We start from the raw sequence: 15,064 nt of genomic DNA, 5'->3' as shown, positions 1-15,064 counted from the left end.
TAAAATACATTTTAACTCATGTATTTAAAAAAAAATCCAAGCTTACTACTTGAATATGACAATCATGTTAACTGCAACTACTTAAGGTTACTGCTAAGACTCATATATCAGATACGAATTCTGGTTAAGTGGCTGGTTGTGGCTATCTTTGCGTTTATCTGTTTTGCCTCTGTTCTTACAAGAGGATTTATGTAGTAATGTGCTGCAACTAGCATGTCACACTTGCTTCATATCTAATCCTATTTCCCCGTAAAGCATCTACATGCCTCGGCTACTAACCAGGAGTTCTCCTATTTCCTCATCAATGAGAAAACGGGGAAACATCTGAGCACCTTAGCAACACTGCTTGTAGATAAACTATGCTAGACAGTAGCAGGAAGCAGCATTGTGAAACAGGCTTCTTGATTCAGCTTCACTTTAAGACAATCAAACTCTCCAAATGAAGAACTTACCTACCTATTACAAGAGCAAAGAAAGAAAAATGGTACGTGCCCTCGTGACTCAGTCCCAATTTTGGCAGACAGAAGACTGCGGTGCATTTACTGTCCTCCATGCTCTCTCTGTAGCTGGAGAGAATTTTAAATCATGCCAAGTTTCAGCCAACAATTGCCCATGGTCTGGACAAGAAGGGACTGAACTGCTCACTCTACCCAATACTACAGTCAGGCATTTTAGTCCACTACTATAACTACCAGTAGTAATACACCAGTGCTAAAAGAAAAAGAAGGGCCATCATCCTCCATTTGCAGTAGATTTATCCTGGATCTGTTAGGTTTTACTGGACAACACACAGGTAACCTGGCCTTACTATACCATCTTGTAGGGCCACTGAATATACAGCATCAAACAAAACCACAAATTAAGAGCTAGTTCTTCAAAATGGATGTTCCAGTTAATGACTGATACATTCCAAAAAAAAACCCAAAATAAAACAAAAAGGAAAAGAAAAAACACCACCAACCACTCAAGTGTCTTACAGTGAGCTTCACAAAAATATTATGTCTTTTAGTTTGTTTTAATGCACGGGGAATAAATAAATATTGAAGTATCACTAAAAGTGACTCATTAGCCTTTGGCCTAAAAAGAAGTATTTTCCTACCACATACTTAAAAGTAAAAACTACAGACATTTTTGTCACTACTTGTGGCATAGAAAAGAGTATGGTGGGGGCAGCGTGGGAGGAAAGAAAAAAGCAAAATCAACACTCTTCAGTTTGTATCTAATGTTTTCAAGACAAACTATAAACCTGATTTTTCCTCTCCAATCCTCCAAGACCAGCCCAGATGCCCTTCAAACACTCTTACAGTAACTTGCTGTAACTGGAGGGGGTGGGGAAGAGGAAGCTAAAAGCTCGTCTGTTTTTTACAGCCAGATATAAAGTAATATGAAATATAACCACTCTGAAGCATGCAAAGACAAGCAGGGTCTGCAGACCAGCCTGGACACAAAGTATGGCTGTAGCACAGCATCACTGGCAAGAACAGAGAGCTGCAGCTAAGTGTCACCTCCAAAAAGTAAGTTTGGGAGAAGGCAGGGAAGGAGGGTTACATCATTATAGTGTTTGTACAACTCGGAAACAGTAACATCACAAAAAACTCCTCATATAATCCTGTACAAAATTCTAGTACCAAAAAAAAAAAAAAAAAGCTTTATATTGAATGCAAGAGAACACATTCTGGTGAGACTTATTTCCCTATGTCTCTCAAAATTCTGGGAAGTCTGACTACTGCTCAAAAGAGCTCCGAGTGAGCCTTTCAGCACTCTACATGGAATTAGGCAGGTCTTCAAAGAGCTTTTCAAGGGTAAAACAGAAAGACTGCATTCAAGAACCCTCTCCTATGGCAAACTGAAGTGCTTTATTAAAACAAAGTGCCCTTTTACATTAGTGATCTATTATATTAATCACTGCACTGAAGATTCTACAGCATGTTAGTATGCCTTCCATTTCAGACAATAATTATGTTACACAAAGTAAAACAAGGGGAGAAAAAAAAAAAAAAAAAAAAAAAAAAGGAAAAAACCCACTCAACACACCAGCTTCCCAGAACAGCCTATAAATCCTGCACAACCTCCTGCTTACTTCAGAAATCTTGAGCAGGATAGGAACAGACATACCAATACCTTGAAAAAAATACCAGTGCTATCTTGTCAGTCTCCCACATAATTTTAAGAATTAAAATCTCTTAATTACAGAGGGCTCTTTTGCAATGAGAGATTAAACGAACCTTATAATCAGCTGATTGATAAGATATCACCTAAAAGCAGCTACTTTGTTTACACAAACGTCTGCAACCATCCTTCAGACACTGAAAGGACAACATATTGGATAGTTTAAGTAAAGAAAAGATCTTAAATTTAAACAAACACAGAGCCAGTCACGGAGCCAGTCATCCTGCTGGGATTACTTGCATAACCCCACTTATGGCAACAACCCCAAGTATTTTCCATCTGTGCTACAAATCAAAGAGTTGTTTCCCATCAAAAATTGGGTAAAGAATGTCAGAGTAGTTTTTCCTGAAATACAGTCACAATTTAGCTTAAAATAACCACACACCTCGTAAATCTCGTGTTTTGTTTCTTGACTATGAACATAATAAAACATAAAATGAGGTTGCAGGTCACTTATTTTTCTTATCTGTGGTAAAGTTCCACTAATGAGCAGCAATAGCTTCACTTTTCCAACACAGTGGTGCATATTATTCCATCATTTGTACAGAAAGGGAGAACAACATGACTCAACAGGCAAGGAAAGTCCTCTAAACACCTCACTTGACACTGCTGTTGGAAAAGTTCTTCAGCCCATTTCTAACCCTTCATCTGACTCAGCTGTTGTTTTGTGAATTCTCTAACTCAATCGGAAATTATACCACCACTTGGGAGCTTATTCCTGCAGCCTCTAGAAGTCCTCCCTGCAGTAACTAGAACACTGTTCTACCTCCACAGTGCCTTACACAAAAAAGAGGGTGCCTGCCCAAACACCTACATTTATAGCTCTTGCTTTTCATCTGTATTTTAGCTGTGAGTTTCTGTATCCCTCCCTCTTTGGAATGTACTTAAACACCACCCTCAACTTATCACAGGATGAATAGGATCCCAGAAATATGAATTGCTTACATAGTAGCAGATACTTAATACTCACTCAAGAGAACAAGGTTACAGTGTTCTTTTGCTACTTAGTCCTTCTGCTGCAGGAGTACCAAAGTCCCACAATAAAGACATTATTGTGCAATGGTCTATATAAAGGAATAGAGAGACAGGTCCAAAGACTAAGATTTAAACAAAAATAAAAAACTGTCACAGGAGAGCATTATCATGCCAAAGGCATGTACTTCTGTGAACACCAATTAGTCGTGATAATTCAGTGGTCCTTACTGGCCATCAATCAAAACAGTGAGAAGCAGACAAATTTAGAAAGATTGCTCTCCCCCTCTGCATATACACACACAAATAAAAGAATTTTTATATATTTCATGTAAGTATATAATTTATACTATAAATAGAAAATAATTATATCAAAATATATGACAAAGGTAACATGTAATGAATGTTTAAACTTATTTCAATTATTATTATAAACATATTTATATCACCTCTGCTATTTTGGATACACACAGAGTTAAAGTGTCATAAAGTAAATAATCCAACCTTAATTTTCACTGCAAATGTGACAAAATAAATATGAAGTATAAGTGTCTTAAAAAGGACATATTCAGGGAGCAGTAAGTGTGTATAGTGTATACAAACACACTGGTCCTCCAATAACATTCATGATGGTAATTTTCCTGCCACAACTGTCTGTCAGTTCAAAACTAACAATAGTTTCCTGCCAGTGCCAACATCTTGGTTTACAAACAGAAGTCATGTGGCTTTAAATGTAGGTGTTATGTTGCACTAACTTATTTAGAGAAGCCCCATCAATCCAACCATCAATTTAAACTCCCGGGGAGAAAGCCCAGCTGAAGGTAGATAGCTTTGAAATTCCCTTTATGGCCAAAAAAAATATTAAAAATAACCACTTCTTTCCAATGTTCAATAAATGTATTTGAAATATATGCAAAGAGGTTTTAGAAATATTTAGCTTTACTATACATTATTAACTAATTTAAATGAAACAGTAAATACTATGGAATAGCTGTTGATTGACAAAGCCTTATAGAAAGTGAGACTACTGAACTTGAACATACCACCTGGAAGCACAGTTTCTGAATGGGATAAATGTGGTTTTGCCAGCTGCAACCTACGGCAAAGCTTAGGAAAAGAAAGTGACTTCACTTAAGTCCACGGAGATTGAAGACTTACTTTGTTCAGTCAAAAAAAGTACAGAACAAAAAAATCAAAAATGTTTGTCTTCCTATTCAATCTAAAAATAAATTCTAAGTTCAAGTAGAGCTACAACTTACCAGTCCTAAGTATCCTAAAGTGAACAAAAATAAAGGAAGTATTATGAAAAAAAAAATCTAAAAAGTCTGTCTAAATATAGACAAATTTCAAAAGGCCTTCGTTTGTGTTCTAATACATTTAAACAGCTGTACTATCAGCAATAAAGTCACAAGATCTGAGAAGTTGCATCATTAAGTCTATTGAATAAATAAGAGGAAATCCAGCATCATAAAATGTGATATTAAGAAAACAAGCAAGCTTTTACTAACATGACAACATTTCCTCAAGGTGATGCATCAGTTCTGTGATGTAAAGTATTTGGTTTTATACTTTATTGTGCCAAATGCACCCTCTGTATTTGGAGGGGCATTTTAATTACAGCATTGGTGAGAAACTGGGTCATCTAAGATCTGATTAGCCCCCTGGAGATGCCTCTCCTCACTTAGCATAGCAGAAGCCTAGGATGACTACATTCCTAAACAACATAAACTACAGTTCCCTACAAACTTCAAGCAAGGGAAAGACAGCATTACCAGTGGAGAGGACAGGCTCACCCACCAACCACTTACTCTCACCCCTGTGCATGTCCCCCTGCATTACAGCAGCACAACCATTTATACAGCTATGTAGTAACAGCTTAGGGAGCCCACCCAATTCAGCTCAACCTCTGAATCCTCCTGCAACAAGGAAGAATGCAGGAATTCAGACAGTGAAAAGACACCACCCCCACTATGGACAAGGGCAACATTTTAAGTGGGTCACGAAATGTTAAAAGACCCTTGTTCAGCCTTGGCTCCTACAGGCCAGACCTTTCCAGTGAAACTCAGCTTCACTCAAAACTTTTCTGCAAGTCCATACAAGTTTCTGTAACTCACTAACTCTCAGCTCTGAATCTGCATTTCAAGTCAGAAAACTATCTCCAGCACGCTTGGACAGCCTCCCTGGGGTACTAGCCACACTGTACAAAAGGGACAGCCAGCCAGTATAGCATTAACTAGCAGCATCTGAAGAAAATAAATGAAAAGATAAACCAGAAGAGTTAACAGTGAAGAAAGATCAAAAGTGGTAAGCGCTTCTTCCTGACCACTAGGTTCAGCAGCCAAACAACTTTGTATACATGTATTTTTTCATGCTTGATCCTCCCCCTACAAAAAGAAGTTAGGACACTACTACTTCTGATCAGAGCGCTCGGGTGTCACTGCAGTTACATTGCAATGGTGCGTTCCCCTGACAGTTTCAAATAGAGCAAACAGAAGACAAATCCTGATGTTATCAGTGAAGTAATTTTTATGTGGTTGTTAAGATACAGTATCTTACTATTTTAACTATCTTGAGAGTTTCACCTTTTGCAGATAGCTGAACTGCAGAGGAGGTGATTATTATTTAGCTCTTAAAACATTTTAAACATATCCCAAGTCTTCAAACTAACTTTTTTTCAAATGTGCATTATGGCTCTTTATCCCCAATGTCCTACAATTATCATTCAGATCTTCAGTTTCTCATAAAGAATTACTATTTCAAATTTCAGAAAAGATGACCTAGGAGACAATAGCTTCTGTATTTCTAAATTAAATTTCTAAATGAAATCTAAATGAAATCAAAACAACAATTGTTAAATGTTTTACATATTGTATCTTCAAGTTTGTACTTCATGAATGGGTTTTCAGGGTTCATGGTTCAAAAATAAAAACTTAGTACATAATATAATAATCCATACTATTCTTCATTATAAAGATATTTTAGCTTACTTCTAAACTTTCCTTCCCCAGTATGCAGTTTTACATATGAATCTGAACTTACATCTTTTTCCGTCCTTTCAATCTCAGCTCACTGAAAAGAACTGGTGACTACAGAGCCTCTTAAACTACATCTATCAGCTTCATAGTTATTTGCAACTTTTTACCCCAAAATATGCAAAACGCACAGCCACCTTACACTTTGTGTAAGCCACAAAAAATTGTCCATTTCCCAGCATTTACTTTATGAACAGTTTGACTTGGTCTTCAGTTCAATACAAATTCATTCTGGCATACAACAAGGGGAGATGGGAGGTAAAGGGTGAAAATTGAGACAGCCTTAACCAAACAGGCTTCTCTTAGCCTAGGAAGCTTTATAAAGGCCCGGAATGCACTTTTCTCAGTTGCAAGCATAGGAATAATAATGCACACTTGCTAAAGCATTCTATCTTTATCTATTGAGGCTGACCTTAACCTTTGTTTTAATTCCCAAGTTTATTGCTCATGAACAGAAACACTGTCAGCCAAGACTATTTCTTTACACACACTACCAAAAAAAAAAGGGAAAAAAGACCCTTTTTTTTTTTTTTTAAGAAATCACAAAACCCTAGGTTACCTCTGTGAACACCAACTAGAAAGCCAGCTTTAATGAGAGGTCAAGAGAAATAACCGACAATCAAACAGAAGCAGCCTTTAATCACACCATTGTGGTCTTGATTTGAACTGGTGAAGCAAAAAGTTTCCCACCTCATTACCAGGCCACACTGACCATTTTCAAAATATAAGATTACACTGCATAGCCTCTCTCCAAACACACAAATTGCACTCCTGCCCTCAGTCAATCACAAAGAAAACCTGAAGAGATGATACTGAAGCATGAAGAAATAGCAGGTTAACTTCCCAACTGCATGCAGTATTATGTTTTTAGGGTGTGGGAAACAAAACTAAAAGCAGAAAGACAAAGCCAGGAAAGAATTATTCTCTACAACTCATTACGGCAGCAGAGTAATAAATTTTTTTAAAAGTTGGCACTCCATCCTATACATTTAAGGGGAAAAAAACCAAAGATGTCAGCAGCTTGTTGCCACAGTATATACTAACCTTTAGCTTAATTGTTTGCAAACTGAGTTCACTGCAGCAGCTCAAGTAAGTTCACTGCACTGACCTTTCTTCAAAGGAGAAAGCATAGGAAAACTCCCAAACATAAAGAGCACAGCTTATAATCATCAGAATTCATCATGACACTACACACTCAGGCAGCCAAATGTCAACAATTGGAGAAAACGTGTAAGATTAAACCAGCTCTTTCTATGGTGTGACATTCTGGGCAGGTTACATACAGCCAGATTTTCTCTGACAGGTTATCTTTAAATTCAAAATAAATCAAAATCAATTTAACTTAGCGACATTGTACAGTCTTACCCATCCTTTAAGCACGTGAACCACGCTGTCCTATGGGGCACACAATATTAAAGTATAATTTGAAATACAGAATTGTCTTATCCTGATTTATGAACACAGACATTTATAAAGGCATTGCACAAAAATAAAAGCCTTAATAGAGACTGCCTCACTTTTAAGAGCTTTTCAGATTCTCTGTATTGCCCAACAACTAAACGCAACTACTATGAATGGTGGACTTTGCAATTCTGCCAATACTCTTCCTGAATACTAGAGAAGATTCAGCACAACAGGATCCAAAGTACTTGCCTACACACCTGATAACTTTTAACAAAGTTATACAACAGTAGTTCCCCTATTGACATTCCAAAAATTTTTAACTGATCATTTGCTTAAAAATAAGCTTGTGTGTGCTTCTTAAGTACCCAGATATTACAGGTTCACTTGTACAAGGCATTTCAATAAAATAATATGCTCTATGTCACAAACCACTAAAACAACAAATGTAATACAAGGTAAAAATTACTTTCTAAGTTAATGAATGAGGTCAGCAGAAAACCAAATACATATGAACTGCCTGTGAATAAATTTAGGAGAGATACTAGAAAACTGATTTAATCATTTTAGGACTGAGATTCTGGAACAGTCCTTCACAAATAGCAATGGAAATATATATTACATCAAGTGTATCACAAGAAAATAGCAAGAGGATTCTACAGTGTAGCCTGCACATAACAGCATTCTATATTTTTTAACCAAGAAGTTATTAGCCTTAAGTCTGACATTCCCACATTTTAGATGATCATCTTAGATTTTCAGTTTGAATTACACTAGGTGGTGCACCAGTTAGAAATGCTAGTCTCCCATCACTTTTAATACATCTAGCTATCCTTGGTGCCCACAGATTTTGTGAGTAAGCCTACATGCACAGAAGTATGCAAATAAAGGCATCTTCATAAGACGAGAAATGCCTTATAGACTGAGGTATTTAGTAGAGAGAAGCCTATAAAACTGTGTAGACCATGCTTACAATTCAAGTTTCTCTTAAGTAAACCATAAACTAAGAAATGCAATACCAGCTGAACAAAACATCTAATCTTCTCTAAACCGTATTAAAAAAAAAAAAAAAAGTGGCATTTTATGTTGTGCCCTTAAAGCCCATCTTAGCATGGATTTAAACATCTCATCTACCACAAGAATGTGGTGTCCTGCAAAGGAGAGACTGTATTCTGGATAATATTATTAGTAACCACACAAAGTACTTCCCAAGTGTTATCTTTCATTTGAATAAGGGTCTTCATTCTTCCTAATATAAAGTTAAACTCTCCGGTTCAGAATCATGTCAAAATCTCACCAAAACCACCAGTGTTTTGCTCAAGTCATGACAGTAATGTTGTGCTCAAACCAACAACATCACAGCAGCACCTTGGTGAATCAATACTTAACACAGCAACTATGATTCAAAAGGTAAAAAGATTTAGTTCTTTGTAATGTTTAAGACTATACATTAGGTAATGACAACATGCGAGAAGCTCTATAAAACAAATGAAGATTAATATAGCAGCATTTGACAAATCAGGATATTCAGGTACTTGAATAATTGCCTGTAAAGTTGTCATCTATGCAAGACTTTAAATGTCAGAAGGCAAGCAAGTGTGAACAGCAATATAAAACCCAAATATAATTCCAGATAAACACTAAAACAGTTCTATCTACACTAAGCATGAACGCTAAAGTTCAGCAATACATTCAGTCCTTTTTTTGATGTAGTCTTTCCTTTGCTGCATTTAGCGAGCACTTCCTTTACCATTCTTTTTTCTTCCAGATGTCAAGAACAGTCATTTTTCATTTAGTTTGACAAGAAATTTAACCAACAATTTTCTTTACTCACTTCCTCCCAGAAAATCAAATGATCTTATTTTGCTAACATAGGATATAATTATCCTATGAACTAGATACTCATTCTTCAACAGATTCAGTACAGTTGCATTGAAACTAAGCTACATTATAAATACAGTTCCTGTGCATATGAAGTTATATCCTTATTTCCACATGATGTAAGGCTAGATAATGTTGCTGCCAAGAGTTATATTAATAAGTCTCACATCCTCAAAACTTATAAGAGACCTTTAAATACTCAAAACAGTTCACTAAAGAAGACTATCTAAGCCATCAGATATGGCCTAAAACAAAACTTCTGGTGTCTTTCATCTGGTTTTTTTCCACAAAAACAGATCTTAAGTCACAGTTTTCTATGGCTCAGATCTTTCCAACACATGCCAAAATTCCTTTGGGATCAGACCTCTATACTGGAATTTGAGTAATATATTTATTTTTTTTTCCCCCCATAAAATGAAGTCCATTCATTTTATGTTGGATTTTTACCAGCTATTTTAATTTGCTGGACAGTCACATATTTTAGAGTTCTTCACAAAGACATTTTCCCCTCAGAGTTACATGTTTTATTTATACTGAAAAAAACACCCCAAACATGAGCATGTTACAGAATTCAACTTCTTGAGAATGACACCAGAGTATCAACATAGAAATCATACAGAACACACACTGATCAAAAATTTGAAGATTAAGAACAGACTCTGCCAAATCTCAAATTTCTGTGGCTATTTTTGAAAGGACTGAGGAGTCAAAACTCAGTATGAACATTTTTGAGGAAGAACCACCTTCTAAAACCCACTACAGAAGTATCTTTCTTCTAAACTGCAAACTAAGGGTTTCTCTCTTCTTAAATAAAGAAATCTACTCACTCATGACTGGAAACTTCTTTGCATATAATCCAAGATGGGTCTTGAAGCAAGGTATCTTGTTGGAGAAGGTTTCTCAGAGGTATTCATGTCCTGATGATGGTAGGAAAATAAAGAGACAAATCATTTTTTCAACTTCAAATAACTAGAATAAGTATTTATATATAAACTGTCTTTCCTACTACCTTTTCATCCTCCTTGTTAAAAAAAAGGAACACAAGGATGCATTTGTTATGACTGAGGAACTTTACTGCTTATGGACATATTTTGACGTTTATGAACTCAAAACATATACTTTATTCTAACATTCATATTCTAACCTTGCATACATATACTAGTTCATAAAACATAACTGCTCCCAAAAGATTAACATTTTTAAGAAGTTAAAAGTACGAGACTGCAATACTGATATAGTAACTGAAAATACCATCAAAACAGTATTTGCCTTCAGCAACTTCAGCTAGAAAGATGCAGTATACTCTTCAAAACACAAGACCTACAAGTAAGTTTACTATCCAACACTTTCTCCTCAGAAACAAAACCTGAAAAAGTTACCATTTCTAGCAACTGTAAATCATCAGATCAGTCAATTCATAATCAAAACAAAAAAAAAGATAACGAAGTAGGGCAGCTATGGATTCACTAACAATATGCCTGGCTCTCCCCAAAGCAAAACACAGAAGGCAAGCTCCAAAAATCACAGCACAGCAAGTACATTTTGGGAAAATTATTATATGTTCTCCATCCTGCTGCTAAAAACAAGTTTATACAAGTCTAACAGAACAGTTAAACAGAAATAACTTTGCCTCACAACTGAGATGAAAAGAAAAAAACAAATGTACCTATTAAGCTATAAAGAATTTTCTTCTAATACCTGCACAAATGGAGTTTCTGTAAATTAAGGAATATTATGCAATTTATTTCCTCTTTTCAGAACCTATTAGAACTTGCTGAACCAGACCACCTGTGCTAATCCAGCCAGATAATATCTTGTGCTGACTCAGATTTCAAGTCTCAACTGTCCAGATCTCTTAATGTTTTAAGAAAATAAAACAAAAAGACAAAATAAGAGATCTAACTTTTCATAAAGTATAACTTCATATAACATTTACAGATTTACAGGACATGCCAAAGCAGTAGAGGAACTATCACTGGATTGGATTCACATCAGAATTCACATCCTGTATCAATTGCTAAAGCCAGGTTTGTTAAAAAGTAAAAACCACACACAACCCCAAACAAAACACAAACCACCCACCAAACCAAACAAAGCAAAAAAACACCACCAAAACCACCCACACACCACAAAAAAATCCAAAAGGAAGCCTTTGGTAACGCTGCAGACTGAAAATTACAACCAACTTCTTTTGCACTGAAAAAGTAATGCAGGGAAGAGACTTAATAGGGGAGGAAAATGGTATCATGCTGAAGAAATACATATGGAAACATTATAAAAAAAAAAACACAGGTGAACACAAAGCCATTAGATAGTGCAATCACCGAAGAACAGTTGGAATTGCAGGCCCTGCCAATTCTCTATGAATGGCTGCTGAAGTAACGATCTAAGCACACACAGCCCAATCAAAAATAAAGTGTCTGGTTAAAACATACCATTACAACTGCAGTCTTGTCATCTTCCTTTTGATTACTCGTATCAAAATTAGCAAATATAACTTCCATGACATTTAATTATTTACTGGACTAATTACAGCTATTATGTTAAGAACATCAAATGAGTCATGCAGATGATGAACCCAGTTCCAAAGCACTTTTGACCAGAGCTCCGTACTACCGTAGGACCCAAATTGTTCTTCAATCATATGCAGAGTGAACTGGAAGACTAGAGTCTCCCATTCAACTTGATTTTTCAAAGGCATAGTCTCACCTTAGTTTTCTAAATATGAACTAACAATACCTTGCCTCACAGGCATCAAGTTACGTGACATTTTATTGTGTGTATGTACAGGAAAAGGCTGTTCATTAGATAAAAACAAAGCATCACTTCTGAAAACCACTTAAGGCTAATAATAGCATAATTATACACCATATCATTTATAAAAATCTATTCATGTAACACTAAGGAAAGAAGTAGGGGAGAATATATCAGCCACATGCTACCTAAAAGCATGTGTCATAACCATGAAAAGTGAATGTTTCAGTACACCACAGCAACTTCAACTTCCAGCTATCAAATGTTACTTCTGTCTTGCCCCCTGTGTCTAAATATTTTGCTTAACTATTGCTAATATCTGTTTATTGGCCAATATAGACTTCTGGTTAAATTCGGGTTTTGTCTTTGTGATAACATTGTATATGTGCTTTATGAAATTTCCCTTGTTCACAACTTCATCATTTTGCTGAAGGCCATTTACTTGGACTATTTGAAAGTGCTTAAGTCCCTAAAAAAGTAAAGTTTCATCTTTTATCTATAATTTCGAGTAAAGCAACAGCAAGCAGCATTGAAAAGTAAGAAAAGTCAATACTGCCAAGAATCTGAAAGTCTGTACTTTCTACTGCATTACAATACTGATACTGTTCCTAAGGATATGTGTTAGAAACTGAACAGTTACCACTTAGCTCTCTCAGCCAACACCCTGATATATTTCAATGCTTGTAGGGTTCTCTCCTGCACAGGAACACTATGCAACAGAGAAAGAATATGACTTGTTAAGTGTCTTGATGAAAGATACTATCTTGGAAAAACTGCCTTTTTAGCACCTGACATCCTTCATGCTCTCCCTTGCAATTAAAAAGGCTAATAAAAAAAAAAAACACAAAACAACAAAACCAACCCACACATACCTTCAATCAGCTTTTCCTGAAGAGCTAACCCTTGTATTCCATCCCGTATTTCCTCTACTAACACACATCTTCTAGCCCTTGGTGGTATTCACCTTAAGTAGTTGTGAAACTATCAACATTTTAACTTAGATTTGAAAGGCATACCTGAAGTGAGAGAAGCTCTTTACAACTTCAAATTCAAGCACACTAATTATACATTCAATTATCTGTTTCCACACCTAGTGCCAGGTCTTTTTTTATCCAATACTCTGTTTAACGATAATTGAGCCAGATTGCAAGTAAATCACAGCATATTATAATTCTATGCATTATGCCTCTATTCAGAGAAAAGATTTTCCTTTAAATTGGCAATTAAAAAATCAGGTCTAGTCTGTGCGTATGTTATTGTAGTATCTGTTTAACTTAGATGTTAAGGAGTTAACATTAAGAATTTATATCCCCAGTTCCCAAGAACCAGAAATCACAGGAGCAGCATGCAACTGCACTGTTTAAACACACACACACACACACACAGACAAAATAGTCTAAAGAGAGCCTGCCTGGCACAAATCAGTATTTTACTGTCATTTACTTTATTCTTTAAAGCCAAATGTTATGGCCCCTCAAAGAAAACAGATAGAGAGATTTCAGAAGCACATGTTTAAAGTTTTATAGATAGCTGGCTGGCAAACATTAAGTCCAAAATGATTGGTTTCCATGCTGTATAATCAGAGGGCAAAAGAACAGCTGGTTAAAAGGCAGTTCTACTGAATACTTATTTTACACTGCATTCAAGTTGAATTAATTTCAAAGTTATAATCAGTAACAACAAGCAGAACGAAGTCACTTCAGAGCACGGCTATTAAAAAGCACATCATAAAAATTCCTAATATAGCACCAAGCTTCTGAGCGTCCCAGCTCGAGACCACGCAAACGTAAAATTCACAACAAAGTAAGACTACTACTGTGGAAGAACCTACACAGAATCACTGACTGGCCACAAATGAGGAAGCACATACAAGTACAAATGAAACAAGCACAATGACACACCCTCCTCTTTGTTCATAGCAGGAATATTTACACTACAAAGCGCTGAAGCAAATTGCTTTTAGTTTCAGGCACTGCCGATTGGCTGCCGTATTTAATACACACACGCCTAGCCGAGTTTGAGTTTCGACTGTCACACAACAGCTCTAGATCGCAGGGTACACCTCAGGCTAAATAACCATAGAGAACAATTATTTAATAGACTTAATTCTAATTGAACTGATCCTCCACAAAATAAATTTGTTGCGAACAAGGCAGATGCGCCCCTGCTTCATTCCACCCTAACTCGGTGAAAACTCCAAACTAGCTACACTCATAGCAGCTGCCTGCTCCAAACACAAACCGGCACAAAGAAAGTTATTCTCAAGTGTATGCGGGCAAACGACTGGTCCAGGAGTTTGGTGACAGTGTTTTAAGTCACCACTCGACTCTCATTCAGCTGGCAGTTCAAAGGCTTCGGTGGTTTCCTACAGGCAACCATCCATGCCACGGAACGAACCCAAACCATCTGATAATTGGCTCTTTTGCTGACAGTCCCAGCAGAGACCAAGGACTAAGAGAGGGGTTGTGGAGACTGGAGTCTGTTGGCGGCACAGCCTGTGGGAAGCACGCAGGACTGCGGACCCTCCTGTACAGGCCACGATGCTCAGCCTGGCACTTTTTCACCACCTGAAGTATTACAAAAGGCAGAGGAGGGAGCAGGTACACAAAGCAGTAGTGCCAGAAAGTCACGTTAAAACAAGGGTTCAGCCATCCAAAACCTCCCTGCTCCCGGCAAGGGTTGATATTCCAGCCTCCCACCCTGACAGAAAAGGGGGGATCCTCAGGAAGGACCCAAGGGGTGTCCGACCCACAGCCGTGCCCCCCCCTGAACTCCACTGCCTCAGCCCCACTCTGACCGCAGAGGCCCGGGCCAGCACAGCCCCACGGCCCCCCCGAGGCTGTCTCTTATACACA

At 37.0% G+C, this 15,064-nt stretch overlaps 1 protein-coding gene across 1 annotated transcript in view; it reads right to left on the bottom strand.

Annotated features, from left to right (window-relative positions):
• The window catches only part of USP6NL (USP6 N-terminal like), a 123,665-nt gene extending 113,291 nt beyond the window's left edge, over window positions 1-10,374 (bottom strand). The window contains exon 1 of the mRNA XM_026868244.1: window positions 10,283-10,374. Coding sequence (XP_026724045.1) covers window positions 10,283-10,286 — 4 coding nt within the window. The 5' untranslated portion in view covers window positions 10,287-10,374. The remainder of the gene's footprint in view (window positions 1-10,282) is intronic.
• Between the last annotated feature and the right edge of the window lie 4,690 nt (window positions 10,375-15,064).

The sequence above is a fragment of the Athene cunicularia genome, assembly GCF_003259725.1.
Source record: "Athene cunicularia isolate RWA chromosome 1 unlocalized genomic scaffold, athCun1 chr1_part2, whole genome shotgun sequence".
Lineage (NCBI taxonomy): Eukaryota > Metazoa > Chordata > Aves > Strigiformes > Strigidae > Athene > Athene cunicularia.
This window is presented reverse-complemented; position numbering and strand designations above follow the sequence as displayed.